Source organism: Cavia porcellus, unplaced genomic scaffold (genome assembly GCF_034190915.1).
Source record: "Cavia porcellus strain 051 isolate PalLab524CR breed Dunkin Hartley unplaced genomic scaffold, mCavPor4.1 scaffold_21, whole genome shotgun sequence".
NCBI classification, from domain to species: Eukaryota; Metazoa; Chordata; class Mammalia; order Rodentia; family Caviidae; genus Cavia; species Cavia porcellus.
This window is the reverse complement of record NW_026947504.1, coordinates 33,636,120-33,650,430: the sequence shown is the minus strand read 5'-3', so window position 1 is coordinate 33,650,430 and position 14,311 is coordinate 33,636,120. Positions and strand designations below refer to the sequence as shown.

General features: G+C 46.8%; 1 protein-coding gene across 5 annotated transcripts in view; it reads right to left on the bottom strand.

Annotated features, from left to right (window-relative positions):
• Nucleotides 1–534: 534 nt before the first annotated feature.
• Wasf3 (WASP family member 3) overlaps nt 535–14,311 on the bottom strand; it is a 124,203-nt gene continuing 110,426 nt past the window's right edge. For 4 of the 5 annotated variants that reach the window (XM_063232543.1, XM_063232544.1, XM_063232542.1 and 1 more), the window contains 4 exons: nt 11,890–12,065; nt 7,517–7,783; nt 5,878–6,245; nt 535–3,421 (listed from right to left, as the gene is read on the bottom strand). In XM_063232543.1, coding sequence (XP_063088613.1) covers nt 3,264–3,421; nt 5,878–6,245; nt 7,517–7,783; nt 11,890–12,065 — 969 coding nt within the window. In that variant the 3' untranslated portion in view covers nt 535–3,263. Of the gene's footprint in view, nt 3,422–5,877; nt 6,246–7,516; nt 7,784–8,556; nt 8,724–11,889; nt 12,066–14,311 lie in introns of all 5 variants that reach the window. The other variant, XM_005007021.3, reaches the window with a different exon arrangement.

Sequence of the window (14,311 nt, the reverse complement as noted above, 5' to 3'; positions counted from 1 at the left end):
TCCCAGATGCAAAGATGTGTAAGGTGGTCCAGGAAGACCACGCAGACAGCTGGGAGGCGACACAGAATCCACGGTACCACGTGACACACGCCAGGACAGACTGACAGAACCTACCCCCAGTGCGGCTCCCTGAATGTGGCCCCACCTAGCAGCCACCGAGTCCAGACTATCACTGCCCACATGAATCACTGCCCCGGATTGAGGCTTTATATCAAGCCGAGCCCCTGGTGAACAACCTGACCGCACCCTGGTTTTGTCATACATGAAAAAGAATCCATATCTTAAAAGTCTCCCTCAAGGAGCAAGCGAGACGTAGGCATTGGCCACAATGTCATCAAAATGAAACACAGCCCAGGCCACATGCTGTCCTGCTCCTGGAAAGGTGCTGGAAGCCCCAGGTCGCAGTCACAGGAATGCTACACAGAGAGTTAAACAGCAGTGAGGGTGGAGTCAGAAAAGGGCTAAATAAAAACCACACCCAAGTCCCAAATCCTCCCAAGTCAGGTCCACAGCGCCACTATAACAAGCGGAACCTTTTAGGGTTAAAAGTGTAATTTTATTTAGATGTTACTTGTACATAATCTATAGTAAGATATACAAACAGATAAAAATTGTTTGACAGAATTTTTTAATACCACTCTCAATTTACAACAGCATTGGTAATACTGCAAGATGACAGATACTCTGCTCCATAAAACAAAATTACTTGCTACTCTGGTTGATACATTCTCACTAATCTTTAATGGATTAAAATGTATCATGTATTTCAGTGGCAAATATTATAAAACTTTTATAATCTAGACACTTGGTGCTCATAAAAGATGTTGATGCTGTTTAGAATTCACTGCAATGGAACATGAATTTCCCAGCAGCATCCTTAGCACAGACATGAGCGATGGTCCGCACAGCCGAGGGGAAGAACGCACAATCGTGTGTCTTCGCTCGGCCCCGGGCGCGTGCGGCGAGCGGGCACCCAGTCTTCTCTCCATCCCTCCGCGTCTGCCATGAGGAAAAAGCTTGCAGGAGAGCCAACTAAAATACACACAGAAATAAAACTGGGTGATTTACAATTGTGGTTTAAACCTAAAATTTACGGAAGTGAATGAAATACGGTGCCGAATGATTTTCTTCATTTGTTTTGGAAAATACTTTTTGAAAACAATAGCCAAAAACTCAGAGTCTTTTACTCTGTTCATGCAGCATCATACCAGATCTGAATTTAAAATTTTATACTAAATCAAGTTTGCTGAAAAGATACTCTAAAAATAATTTAATTTGCATTTCTGTCATTTTCCATTCTATTAAAGGTTATAGAAAACAACAGGGTAGAAGCTTTCTCACTAGTCAAAAAATCAAATTAAAAGTAACTTGTTGATTAAACTACAGGAGGACAACTAATAATTGACAGGCTCGTGAATATTTATGATAAAGTGCCGCTGACTGTATTGTAATAGGATATAAATAGGACAAATCATGATGTGGACAGTCGCTTTAATGCGTTCCCTTCATCCTGAGAACAAAGGGCCACACGAAACAAAGAATGCTGCCAAGTGAGCCCTAGAATTATTTGGGGCACTCTCGACACGGAAGTAACACAAAGGCCAACCATTACACTGAGGACAAAGTAAGACTAAACACGGTCAGCGTGCCAGGGAAAACGCCAGCACAGCAGCCTCCTAGTGGGGAGAGACAGACTGAAGGGCATTAATAATGACCAGTGTCCGCGGAATTACAGGGACAGCTCAGTGGCAAGCACTCTGGGGCAAGGTGCTGGCCGCAGGGGTGCAGAAGGACTCAAACAGGGCCAAGTCGGTCTTGGAAAGGAGTGCAGACACTGGCTTCTCAGTCTCAAATCCAGTGTCATAAGAGTCCAGCACACAGGAGGACACTTATGACAGGTGCCCCGAGTCCACCGGTGGCATGCAGAAACACACCGGATGACACATGGGGCACTGGCCAGTCTCCCCAGACCTCTACTCTCCTGCTGACATCCTCCCTGCAACCCACACAACTCCACAGAGCTGACCCACAGGCAATGCTGGGGCCAGCACGCGTGCTCTGAGAGGCAGTGACCTTGCATCCAGAATTGCAGTGCGGAATTAGCCCTGGTTTGCCTGACCAGAATTAGCCCGTGCTGCTTTAGCCCTGGTTTGCCTGACCAGTCTGCAGGATCACTGAGCGGCAAGAACAGAGCAGCAGAGGCGAACGCAAGGTGCTCAGCTATGGGCTGAAAAGGGTCGTGCAGTGAGGTGCTTCTGAAAGTGTAAGGTGCCAACAATGCGACAGATGAGAGCCATGTGCTTCTAGGAGGGGGTGCAGGCCCCGCCCACAAGGCTGATCCTGGTCTGGCCACAGCACCAGGAAAAGCAGAGCTCTCAGTATGTTCCTCCTAAACCTACACGTGTGTAACCTGGACCAAGTGCAGCAGGCCCTCTGCACCCTTGGCCTGAGCTGCCTGCTGCACTGTCCAGCTGGGTGCTGCGATCCCCGGAGAGCCCGCACCTGTCCTGGCTGGCTGGGGCTGGCCAGTATTGTATGTGGCATCTCGATGGCCCTGAGGGGTTATGGTCCTTGTTTTCATTTATATTACCACTGATTTGCTGAAAGCTCACAAAAATTATCAGCAAGCATTTACTAAATGAACTCAGTGTCCACAGGGAACCCTGCCTGAAAAAGGCCCTTCCAACTTCACATCTGATGAGTGCGAAGGCAAGGAAATTACTCAGCCCAGCATCCAAACGCACTCCGAGGCTACCAAAGGCAAGAAACTCAATGCAGGAACATTTGATTCTCCTGATTTGCTCAATCCTTCCCTCTAGAGCCAATTTCTTTTGAAAACACATTATAATAAAAAAAGGAAAACAAAAGGTAAAATAGTATCACTTACTGGTCAGAAAAAGTCACTCTGACAGTCTTGCAGAGACCTAACCAGGCAGCTTCACAAATACACAGCAAGGCTACAGAACCGCAATGGCTGCTAAGAGTAAAGTAAATACTTCACGGCAAAGAGGGAAGCGAGGTGCTGTTTCCAGGACGATGCAACACTTACGGCGTATCTCCCCGTGTGCGGCACGATGTGCTATGTGGAGTGGCACTTAAGTATTACACAGTAAGTACTGAAAAACCCAGAGTTGTTGGATGTGCAGAAGCGATACCACGTTATTCATACAAAAGGTGCTAAGCTAAGGATTATAAGACCTCTATCTGGGTCCCCAGCCCACGCCCACACAGTGTCCCCGCGGTCCCTGCCACCTGCCCCCATCTCAGTCAGACCAGTCGTTCTCATCGAACTCCGAGTCGTCATCGGAGTCGCTGTACTCCACAGCGATGCGCCTGGACAGGATGGTGGCCACGTCATTCCCCACGGGCTCCCGCCGGGCCTCCTGCTCACGCTGCTCCTGCACCTTCTTCAGCTGGATCCCTGAGGGCACAGTGGGAAAGGGTCAGGTCTCAGGGAAGAGCCAGGGGTGCACAGGTCTGCTGGACTCTCCTGCTGAGCCTAAGGGGAAAGTCTGAGAAATCTAAGGAGAGAGCAGACTGTGCGAATCTGTTCTAAGAAAGCTGGTGACAGCTGCAATGACGCGGACACCATCAAAGGAAGCTTGGGGGTCACAGCATCCTGCACATTAGCCAGTGGCCACTTCAAACCTGAAGTGACAGGGCCTCGAGCAGGCTGTGGCCACGTGAAGACTAACACTGCACGGCCAGAGTCTGCGGGAGGGAGCTGAGGAGCCCTGCAGGAATGGGTATAAAACACAACCACCGATTGGACTATTTAGTAACAATGGTATCTGATGACTTAATGTGTGTCACTCTTTTAACTTTTTCTTCTGAAATAATCTCAGATTTACAGAAAAGCCATAAGATCGGCATAAAAACACTGCCATGCAAAACTATCCAGATTTCCCAAATGGTCACCCTGACCAGTGTTTGCCTCTCTTTCTGTCACTCGCACACTTATCTCTGGACTGTCTGAAATACACAGCACATACTGATTCTTCTCCCCTCTTCAAACATCTCACATGCTAATTTCCTTTAAAAAAATCAAGATCAGAAACCCAGCATAGATCCAATGCACTACGTTAATCCCATCAATACTATTCAGATGATATCAGTACAGCAAGTCCGCAACTTATGAGTGCATTCCCTTCTGGAGGATGACTGTAAGGTGGCTTCCATCACGAGTTTGACAGTGTCTTACTAACCGCTGACACAGACTAAGGAAAGCGTAAAACCCAAACCTCCTGCTTTGAGACAGCCTGGGCTCTGACCGGGCCCTGCACTGCTGTACACTGTTGCCCTATGTGGTTAGCACACAGCAGCACCATGTGCTGTGACAGTGTCTGCAGACACGGGAGCTGCTTCCGAGATGGATTGGCACCTATGCAACTTCATAACATGAGGTCCACTCGAATCTGAAAGCTCACAGCGTGACCGTTCCTATGTCGGGGACTTACTGTAAACTCAATCTAACTGCAAATGGCACACACTCCCCTGGGTCAGGGCCTAAGATTCTGAAAACTTAAAAACGTTTGGCCTGGAGGAACCATGGCCTCGCTATTGTCTCCACTTTGACATTACTCACGGTTTAAGGAGATCTGCGGGTAGGCCAAGGTGCGTGCTGTGACCCTTAACCCTAATATGGCAGCTTCACTGGATCAAGAACACCTAGCAGGTTAGCAGACTGTGCTCCTGCTGTGTGGACGGGTCACAGAGCATGAACAGCCCTTCACCTGGTTCTGACCCTGTCACCTGCTCTGCTCCGCCAGGCAGTCCCTCCACAATGTTCCTCCCCTGCACCAGCTGTCTACAGACTGCATTCCCTCCAATGGTGAGCAAAATCACTTTCTTCCTTAAATGAGGAGTGCTGGGCACCAGGGCCAGCAACAGGAGAACTGACTCGTAAGGTTGTGTTCTGCTGCTGTGCTATGATTCAGACAGTTTTTACCTTCACACTGTTCTGAACAGAGGCCGTCTGGAGGTGGCACGTGGCTCAGCTCACGCGCATCAGATATCCCTCAAGACAGCTCCTAATTACGTGTTAACTCTCCGTGAACAGGGCCAAAGGCACAGAAATGCCGAGTCTAACACGGTCCTATGGTGACCACAATGCTGAAACCTCTAAGCTTCTCCTCCTCTGTGACATTACTGCTTGATGAACTCAAAGTGTATCAATGATGCCTGAGATACAGAGAACCCTGCAAAGGTCTGATGGGTGGGTGCTCAGGTGAAAGGTCACCTCTTGTTTTGCTGCCTTCTGCCCACCATGAACTGTTGCCCCACTGCCGTGCCACCCTGCCTTGGAGTAGCCAACTTCCACAAACTGTGAGCTAGCTAAACCTCACCTCCTTTAACTCTGGGTGTTGGGTATTTTTTCTCAGCAATGAGAAAAGTAACTAAGACAGCCTCCCACCCAATTCTACCCTGACACACACTATCACTCATTTTGGGGCCTGAGGATCAGGGCAGCACTTCTGCTAAATAAATGCTGATGAGGTATCTTAGATTTTCTTTAGAAAACTAAGTCATTGATATGAACTCAGTTTCCGTTATTTACATTTATATTTTTACAGTAGACTACAGATAAGACCCTATTACTCAACTTATCATTTCTGTTATTTTAAGTAAAGCTTTCCTCAATTCTCAGTTTTTTAATTCAATTTCTGAATTATCAGTTCTTCATCATGATGTGGTTAACCACATCTAAAAATGAACACCTTTTTTTTTAAGGCTCCTTTAAGTCTACTTCAAAAAATATTATTCAAAAAATAAAATTAATGCAGAGAGCCGTCATTGAAGGCACAAGGTGACAGCTGGTTGGAGACCTACAAAAATCTCGGTATAAAAGGAGGCTGCATAGCCAAGGTGTCCACTCACCCATTCGAATGGCAGCAAGGAGGTCACTTCGAGCATCACTTATGGGTGGCTGTGCAGGCTCTGGACGTTTTGTCTCGGCCACAGGGGGTCCGTGCATCGGGGAAGAGGAAAGAGAAGAGCCAGGGCCAGGAGGGCCTGGCGGGGGAGGCGGCGGGCCTGGGGGAGGCGGTGCTGTGACCAGGAGCCCAGTGGAGGGTGGGTGAGGGGGAGCGGAGTAGGCGGAGCCGGGTGATGCAGGAAAGGGGGGCTGCGAGGGGATCTGGAGAGGGCTGACGAAGGCAGTTTGTGCTGAAGGAATCATGGGTGGAGGCGGAGGAGGTGGTGGTCCTGAAGCGCTGTAATACTCAATTATCTGTGCTGGAAGCATCCTAATAAGCAGATGAAACATGCAAAGTCACCAAACAGGAAGAGACAGTCACATCCCTAAGTCCTGATGTGGTTGGCAGAGAAATTCCCTGAACACAGTGGACACTGCCAGCTGGACCGAGATCATGGCAGAATGCACACACTTGCTCTGCAGTCAGTTACTTCACAGACTTACATTATTCACTACAATGGAATACAAGGGCTGCTGAAATGAATCAAGAAAGACCACTCGAAAAATAAAGCCATTTTCTGTGAAATGCTAAAGGAATGTGGTTGGCCAGAGAGATCAAAAAGCATCTCAGGTGTCTCAAAGGGTGAGGCTCACGAACCATCTCCTGGGGTTTCTATGGGCAACTAAACTGGAAAACTGGCCCCAGCCAAGGCCAGGGAAACCCAGGTGCACAGCACTCACAGAAGAATCAAAGCTTTGACATCAGCTGGATTCTGCTTCACCAAGGATTTTCCCGGCCAACAGAGCCACAGACACTTTCTGCCTCTGGACATCTTCGGGGTGTCCTGGCTTCACTAGGGGCAATGGATAGGCCTAGCCAGGACTATGTGACCACCCCTGTGAGGGTGATGGACACCCATTTAGATAGCAACACCAATGCTCTAAAAAGTACACATTACTGCAGGCATGGACTCACCTTTCCTAGACACTGATTCTAAGGAGAAGATCCCTTAAAAAATGAGTGTACAGCCACAGGGGAGACGGGTGAGCCCATCAAAGTAAAGGTGAGTGTTTCTTGATAACAGACATGTAAAGGAAAGTCCTTCGCAGGAGGTGCTGGACTCCCTCCCACAAGACAGAAATGGAAAGCCATAGGACCAAACAATCTGAGGGCCCAGAGGTCAAGAGGGAGAAGACAGGGCAAAGCCGAGGTCATACTCTATGGTTTGTCAGCTGTGACAAGCACTGTCTGTACTTCCCTAGAACACATGGAGAAGCATGAATCAGCTCCCAGCCAGCCCCTGACCAGACTTGCCCTGAGACACATAAACACACAGCCTATGTGCAGAAGGCAAGGTCAACTCAGGCGTGGCGGTGTAACACCACACCTACACAGACTACGTCATCACTGGTAGTGTCTGTGCCCAATAGCTCCTGATTATATTTTGGCACCTTACTAAAGGTAAGGGACATACACTCAGCTTTCCTGGATACTGGCTCTAAGGGACGAATACTTAAAGACTAAGGCAAAATAACCTATCAAAATAAAAATTCACATAGCAAGAACAAGTAGCAGCTAGAGTATGAAGAACAGCTGTTTACCCATAATCTGCTGGGGCCACCGGTGCAGAGGCCTGAGACCCTTCTGGGGCTTGGGGAGGCGGCGGCGGTGGTGGCTGCTGAGGTCTATTTAAGGTCATGTGCCTCGCCGATGCAGATGGGGGCCGGTACTCATGCTCAGGGGCCTGGTTTGCAGCCCCATGCGGTGGCACATCGCCAGCAGTATAGGAGGGAGTCACCGGCTGGGGGTGTAGAGAGTGGTTGGGGGTAGCCGGGTAAGAGTAATCTGTGACATCTGAAGCATGGGACCTGATGTTGGAGAAAAATCAATGGGAGAAATTTAAATTACAAGTGAAAATGTTCTCTAACAAACAGAAGCATCCATATGAATAATTACAGTACCAACGCACAAAAATAAGACATACGCTTCCTTCACCCTCAACTAGGTCTAGCCCCACGAGAGCTTCCGAGCAACAACATCATTACTATTTTAGCAGCAAGCCCAGGGTTACATGGATTCAGATCTGCGTTCTGCAGTCAGTCAGACAGCTCAGCAAGCAAGAGGGTGCCCAGCCTTGTTTGCAGTGTTTCATGGACTTCCTCTCTGAGACCAGGCTACTGACAAACCCCATTTCATTGGGAAAGAGCATCAGACAGACAGGATTTCAGTGGCAATGAAACTGACAGCATCTAATTAGAAAACAGAATGGTGGGTGAGCTGGATAAATATGAAGAGAATGCAAGAGTGCGCTGTATTTTTTCTTGAACAGAAGACGTGTTTAATCCATAGAAAGCAGCAACACAGCACACCATGAAAGGCCCTTATTTTCTTTGAACACAGTTGAGCGTGAAACTCTGAAAGCAATGGAAACCTGGCATTAGTGAGCCAAGAGGGAAAAGGTGCCAGTGCCCAGAGGAGAGCAGTGGTCAGCAGGCGTGGCAGTGTGTGGCCACGCAGGCGTTAGTGACAGTCGCAGCTGAGGGTGGTTACGGAATCGAGTCAGCAGCAGGGCTGCCCACGGCTCATGGCGCTGCAGCAGGCGGCCTGGGGCTGGGGGTCCAAAGAGAGCAAAAGCACAAACCCTCTGGGCGGCCTGTCCTCCTTGGCGCTCCCCGCCTGCTCCAGCTTCCTTGCGTCACTCATAAATTCAATGCCCATTTTCCTTCTCTCCCACTCTTCTCTTCTCGTTCTGACTTTTCTCACATGCACCTGCTGGCTCCTGTTAGGGTTCAGCTTGTGCTTCTCCCTCTGGAGGAAAGAGGCAGACACGGGACTGTGGGGCAGGCAGCAAAGAGGGCACGAGACGCAGTTCCGTCTGTGGTGCCCGGACAGCAGGGCCTCCCTAACTGCACTGCTGAGCGACACAGAAAGCTTACTAAGTAGAAGAGCCTGCTTTCTTCCTCTAATTACAGTGCAGCATAAATAATAACCCATTTCTCTTCCCTAATTGTGGTTCCATATCGTGGTGTCCATGTGAGGATGTCTTCTGAACTGTGCTAATTGCTCTGTCACATATAAAATTTGGCTGGTGATGGAGTCCAGGGTCTTGAGCATGGGTGGCTCAGGAACTGCTCTAGTGCTAAGCCACATCCTCAGAACATTTGTAATTTGGTCTCACTATGTTGCCCAGGCTGGCCTCACACTTGCAATCCTACCTCAGCCTTCCTGGCTCCCAGGATGACAGGTATGTGCTACCAGTTGAGTTAAGCATATTTTTAGTGGGAGAAGAATCTGACTTGTATTTACATTCAGTACATAATGAAAACACAAATTCTTAAGATTCCAGGGTCACTGAAGACACGTGCTTGCCTCTGTGTACCTGTGCAGTGGCTATGTGTACCACTTTTAGAAGGAAACAGTCATCTGAAAAAACCTGGCGAGTCCCTGAGTATATGCAGGGCAGACCCTGTAAACCCTGTGGCACAACAGAAAGCGCTATCCTTGTGACGTACCGCTGCGACACAGGGCCAAAAGCAATCAAGAAAATGGGGCTAACCAGACAGACACCAGAGCAAAGGTCAAGGCTCTGATGGGCAAGGGTGGCCATCGTGAGGACAGGCAGGAGGAACAGAGGGGCCTGGCTGGCTGGACAGTGAAGGGACCTGAGGACAAGGAGTGAGTGGTGGCAGGCAAGAGAGGTGGGGAAGCAGCAGGGCACTGCTGGAGATGGACTCGGGTGGGAAGGTGGCCACCAGCCACAGCCAGGACCACACACGGGCAGCAAGGAAGCCCTGGAGCTCAGTGATGACGGCAGCCATCTGCAGAAAAGAGAAGGCGTGGGTGAAACCCAGCACTGAAACCCACAGGTGTGAGCTCTGCAGTGGAGATGCACTGGGAGATCCCAACAGACTCCAAGGGCTTTGGGGCAGAAGGCAGGCAGGGTGAGGGCACTGTAACAGGGTCCCCAACAGGATGGGCAAGCGAAAACAGACAGCTGGGCATCGAGTCCACACTTCCAGGCACACTGAAGAGAGCTGGTTACGGGAGGCAAGCATGTGACAACCTGCATATTAAACTCACACTCACATCCCACACGTAATGCAGTGAGGGCAAGAATTTAAGATTCGTTTATGTGGGCTGGGTTAAAGTGTGTCACTTATATGAATGTCATGAAACTATTAAATTTCCCTCAGTATGAGGGAATACGTTTAAATGACAGGATATAAACAATACAAGACCATGCTTTTAAATAGGACCTAAAAGATAAAATACCACTGTTAAAAAAGACAGCAAAAACATATAGAATGATTCCCATTTTACAGAAGGAAGAAGCACGCCCATGCACAGAGAAAGATGAACGACAGGTACTCCCATGCAACAGCGGTTTCTCTGGCTGATAAAATGGTGGATATTTAATTTGCTTGTAATTTAAACATGTAGGAATTATGTTTTATATCGTAAGGAAAAGTTGTACACCTTGGCAGAATAAAAAACAAAACTTTCTAAATTAATTTAAAGGATATAACCCAAGCACAATGATGAGTTGTAAGCTACTTATCTGTGAGTAATGACATGTAAACAGTGTGAGGACACAGGAATAGTGGACAAAAGACAATGCTTAAGAAATAAAACATTATTCTGTTCACGTCTTGAAAAATGACAGAAATGAAGACATACCTAAGCAACACAAAAAGGCAAACTATTAAGTAATTCAAGCGACCATCAACTTTATGCGTAACTTCGAGCAGTCTGACCTGAACAACGGAGTGAGAATCAGTCAATCAAGGGATTTAAAATATCTATTTTCCATTTGCATTGGTTAAAAGAGGGTATAGATGGAATAAAAATAAAGTACATGTTTTTGCATGAGTGAACAATCACAACTAAATAGTTTGGGAAAACAGGAGAGTAAATTCACAATAATGAAAACTAACTTCATATAGCTCTCCCTACCCGAAGAACTGAACAGAAGGGTACCATGCACCTTAGTGTCTAGAGAAATAAACTGACATAGAATTCAAACATTGGCTAGAACTCAGTTGAAGCTCCAATGATTCCCAACGGTTAACAACTGCATAGGCAAATTACCTAGGATCTGTGTTGTCACAGTCACCCAGTGACTTACAGACCCACTTGGGCAGGAACATTTAAACCCTGTATTTCACATACAAATTTTCTGTTCAAAAGATGGAGGCAGGGAGAGAAGGGATGTAAACAGGGGATGTTATGTGCATGGATCAACTTTGCATAACGAACCTAATCATTATATACTGTAAATAGGTACTAATAAAATGAAAATAAACAAAAAAGAATTCTCTGCTTGCGACTTTATACAAATAGATTACAGCTTTGCAAAATCAGAAAGCGGACATTAATACAGAAGTTCAACTGATCAGTCAGTTCTTTTTGTCCAGTGAATTCCTCTGTGAAAAATGTGACTTAGTGACATCACTTAACTGCTAACCAATTTTAAAACTCCACCTGAATTCTTCTCCTGAAATTAGAATATACATGGTTAATTATCAGAAGTAAACAATCAATCTCTTTTGTTCATCGTTTTTTCAAAGGGTTATCGAGCAGAACAGTGAAGCCATTCTTAAGTCATAGTAATCACCATCTATTATTCTTAATGAATAACATAGCAAATTAAAAATTCCAAGCTAAAAGATTAAATAATTATTAAAGTAAAAATTGAAGACACTACCAAAACACTACCTCTAGAATAACTGAACAGTAAATTTAAGAGAAAAACAAATCAGACAAAGTAACCCAATTTAAAACAACACTGCCTTGAAGTATTCAAAATCAATACACAGAGAATTTTAATCCAGAGTTTTGAGGCCTATTGCAGCTGTGCCAACCCCAGACTGCTGCTGCCGTTCCCAGTGACACACAATCAAGAAGCAGCCCGAGATGGCGAGCCCCGGGGTGGGGTTGGACACACACACACATGCACACGCGTGCGCACACACACCTAGTGTCTGGGGACAGGGATCCCTCGGAAGATGCTCCATGGTGCACACTCTGCGACAACCTGTTGTCGGGTCTAAACTCTTTGTCATAGGCCATCATATTCCACTCCTGGCGCCTGTTTCTGGCTTTTCTAACCTTTTTCACCTCACGGGTGACGCCATCTATACGCTTTTGCTCCTGAGGTCCAGGAAAAAGAAGAAAGCATGCCGAGACAGAAGGGAAAGGAAACAGCAGGTTAGACACAGTCACAGTGCACAGGAAATACGGTTGACATGCACAGGAGACATGGACATTCCCGTTACTGCCCTACAGCACGTTCAAGGCGGCAGAGCTCTCTCACTCCAGGACCCAGAGGGGACTCCCTGACACCACGCTCTCTCCTCAGAGCAGAAAGCCATTGCTAAGTTAGGAGACCTGCTTCCCATCATCTGGTAAGGAAGCTGTCACTCCCCTCTCCCAGTCTTTTTTGAGGCAGGGTTTCACCATCCGGTTCAGGCTGGCCTCAAACTCACTCTGTAGCCCAGGCTGGCCTCGAATTCATGGTGATCCTAGTGCCTCAGCCTCCCCAGTGCTGGGATTACAGGTGTGCGCCACCACATGTAGCTTGTAGCCTGTTTTAAATATTGACACCTTTTGGATCTGTATTGTATATTCTAAATACCTGGTAACGCTCTTCAGAGATATCAGTTCTCACAACTACATCACTTTGCCCAGTTTGTTGACATGCAATTATTTAACTAAACAATTCAAAATAATCTGCTCCCAACTTATAAAAGATTATTACAGAATACTTAACTTAGCTTAAAACTACCTTAACAGGAAATAAGACAAAAACTTACCTGCCCCCACACCGGGCCATGCCTGCTGTTGTATTCATTTTTATAAATGCTCAGGTCCTGCGTAGGTACTTTTTTAGAAGCAAGGACAGCTATTTCTGTTGCATCTGTTAGCTGCTCCTGCTTCCCAAAAGGATCCTCTGATCCTTAGGGTGAGGACTGCGTACGCCCTGCTTCCTATGCCTCCCTCTTATGGCACTCAACTCAGTTTACACAGAGCTCACAGTAAATGCCGGCCACACAAGCAAATCCTCACCATGCTTCAAGTACAAGACTCCAGAGCCCACCGAGTCCCAGGCACTGGAAACACAAATGGTGATCAGAAAAGTAAAAAATGACACTTCTCTGCCCTCACCGAGCTTGAGGTCCGCAGGGAAAGTCTGCAACATGATACATATAAACGTACCATTCATTCTACAATATGGTAAAACAGAAGTGTCTTTATATTTCAAAATAATAGTAATGTGTATTGTACAAATATATTTTACATATGCAGATATCTATATAAATATGCATGTGCGCATGACATGTTTTGCTATGTGAGCGCCACCGAAGTCTTGAAGCCAGGGAGGTTTCTGCAGTGCCTTAGAGACAGCCCTGCGCGTGAAGAGGCATGAGACAGACACACAGCTTGTGTCTGCATGCTAAGGAGAGGGACAGGAAAGGGAGAGGAGAGGGAAGACCTCCTGAGGCAAGAGACATAAAAGAAGGTAATGGCAGCCTGGGGCGAATGGTCCAAGGTCTGAGGGGCAGGAAGACCCTCAAGGCTGCACTAGCAATTCTGCTCTTCATCTGAGGCGTGATGGGAAGCTGTGAAGGAGGCAGGGACAGCATGGCGGGGAGTCTTCCGTGTGCAGGGTGCAGATCAAAAGAGAGAGCAGGGACACCAGCTAAAATGCTACGGTGGCGGAGTAAGAAAAAATGGAAAAAAGGAAAAAAATGATAAAAGAAGGATAAAATGGAAACAGAGCTTTGTAAATATGCTGAAGGAGGTTGAAGGGAGGGCAGGAGAATGGGGAAAAAAGAGGAATCAAGATCCCTCACATACAGGAGCAAACTCCTCATGCTGCATGTGATCATCATGTCTATCTAAATAGTACCAATAAACTTGATTGAAAAAAAGAAAGAAAATAGCAGATAATTTAAGGGTGAAATAAACCAGAGTACTTGGGAGAAGTAAACCAGAGGTATTGGGAGACTCTGATAATGGACCAGCAAAAGATGTGGACTTGAAATTCAAAGATACAGAAATGGCTGATAAGGCTATGGAAATACGGACTGCAGAGGAGATGACAGAGGGGCGTGCTCATCAAAAACCAGCATTTGGGGATAGGGGACACGGGTAGGATGAAAACTAGCTTTTCAGTCTTTTAAGACTGAAAGATATTAAGATATACATGATGGTATCTTCAAAAATTTATAATTCATATTCTCTTTATTAACAGCAATTCAACTCTAGAAATTTATCCTAACAAACTCTACACACATACCAGAGCCCACCACTCTACCAGGACAGTGGCAACTTATATTTATGAATACAATAAGTGAATAATTTATAAAACATTTGTATTCAGAATACTACATAAC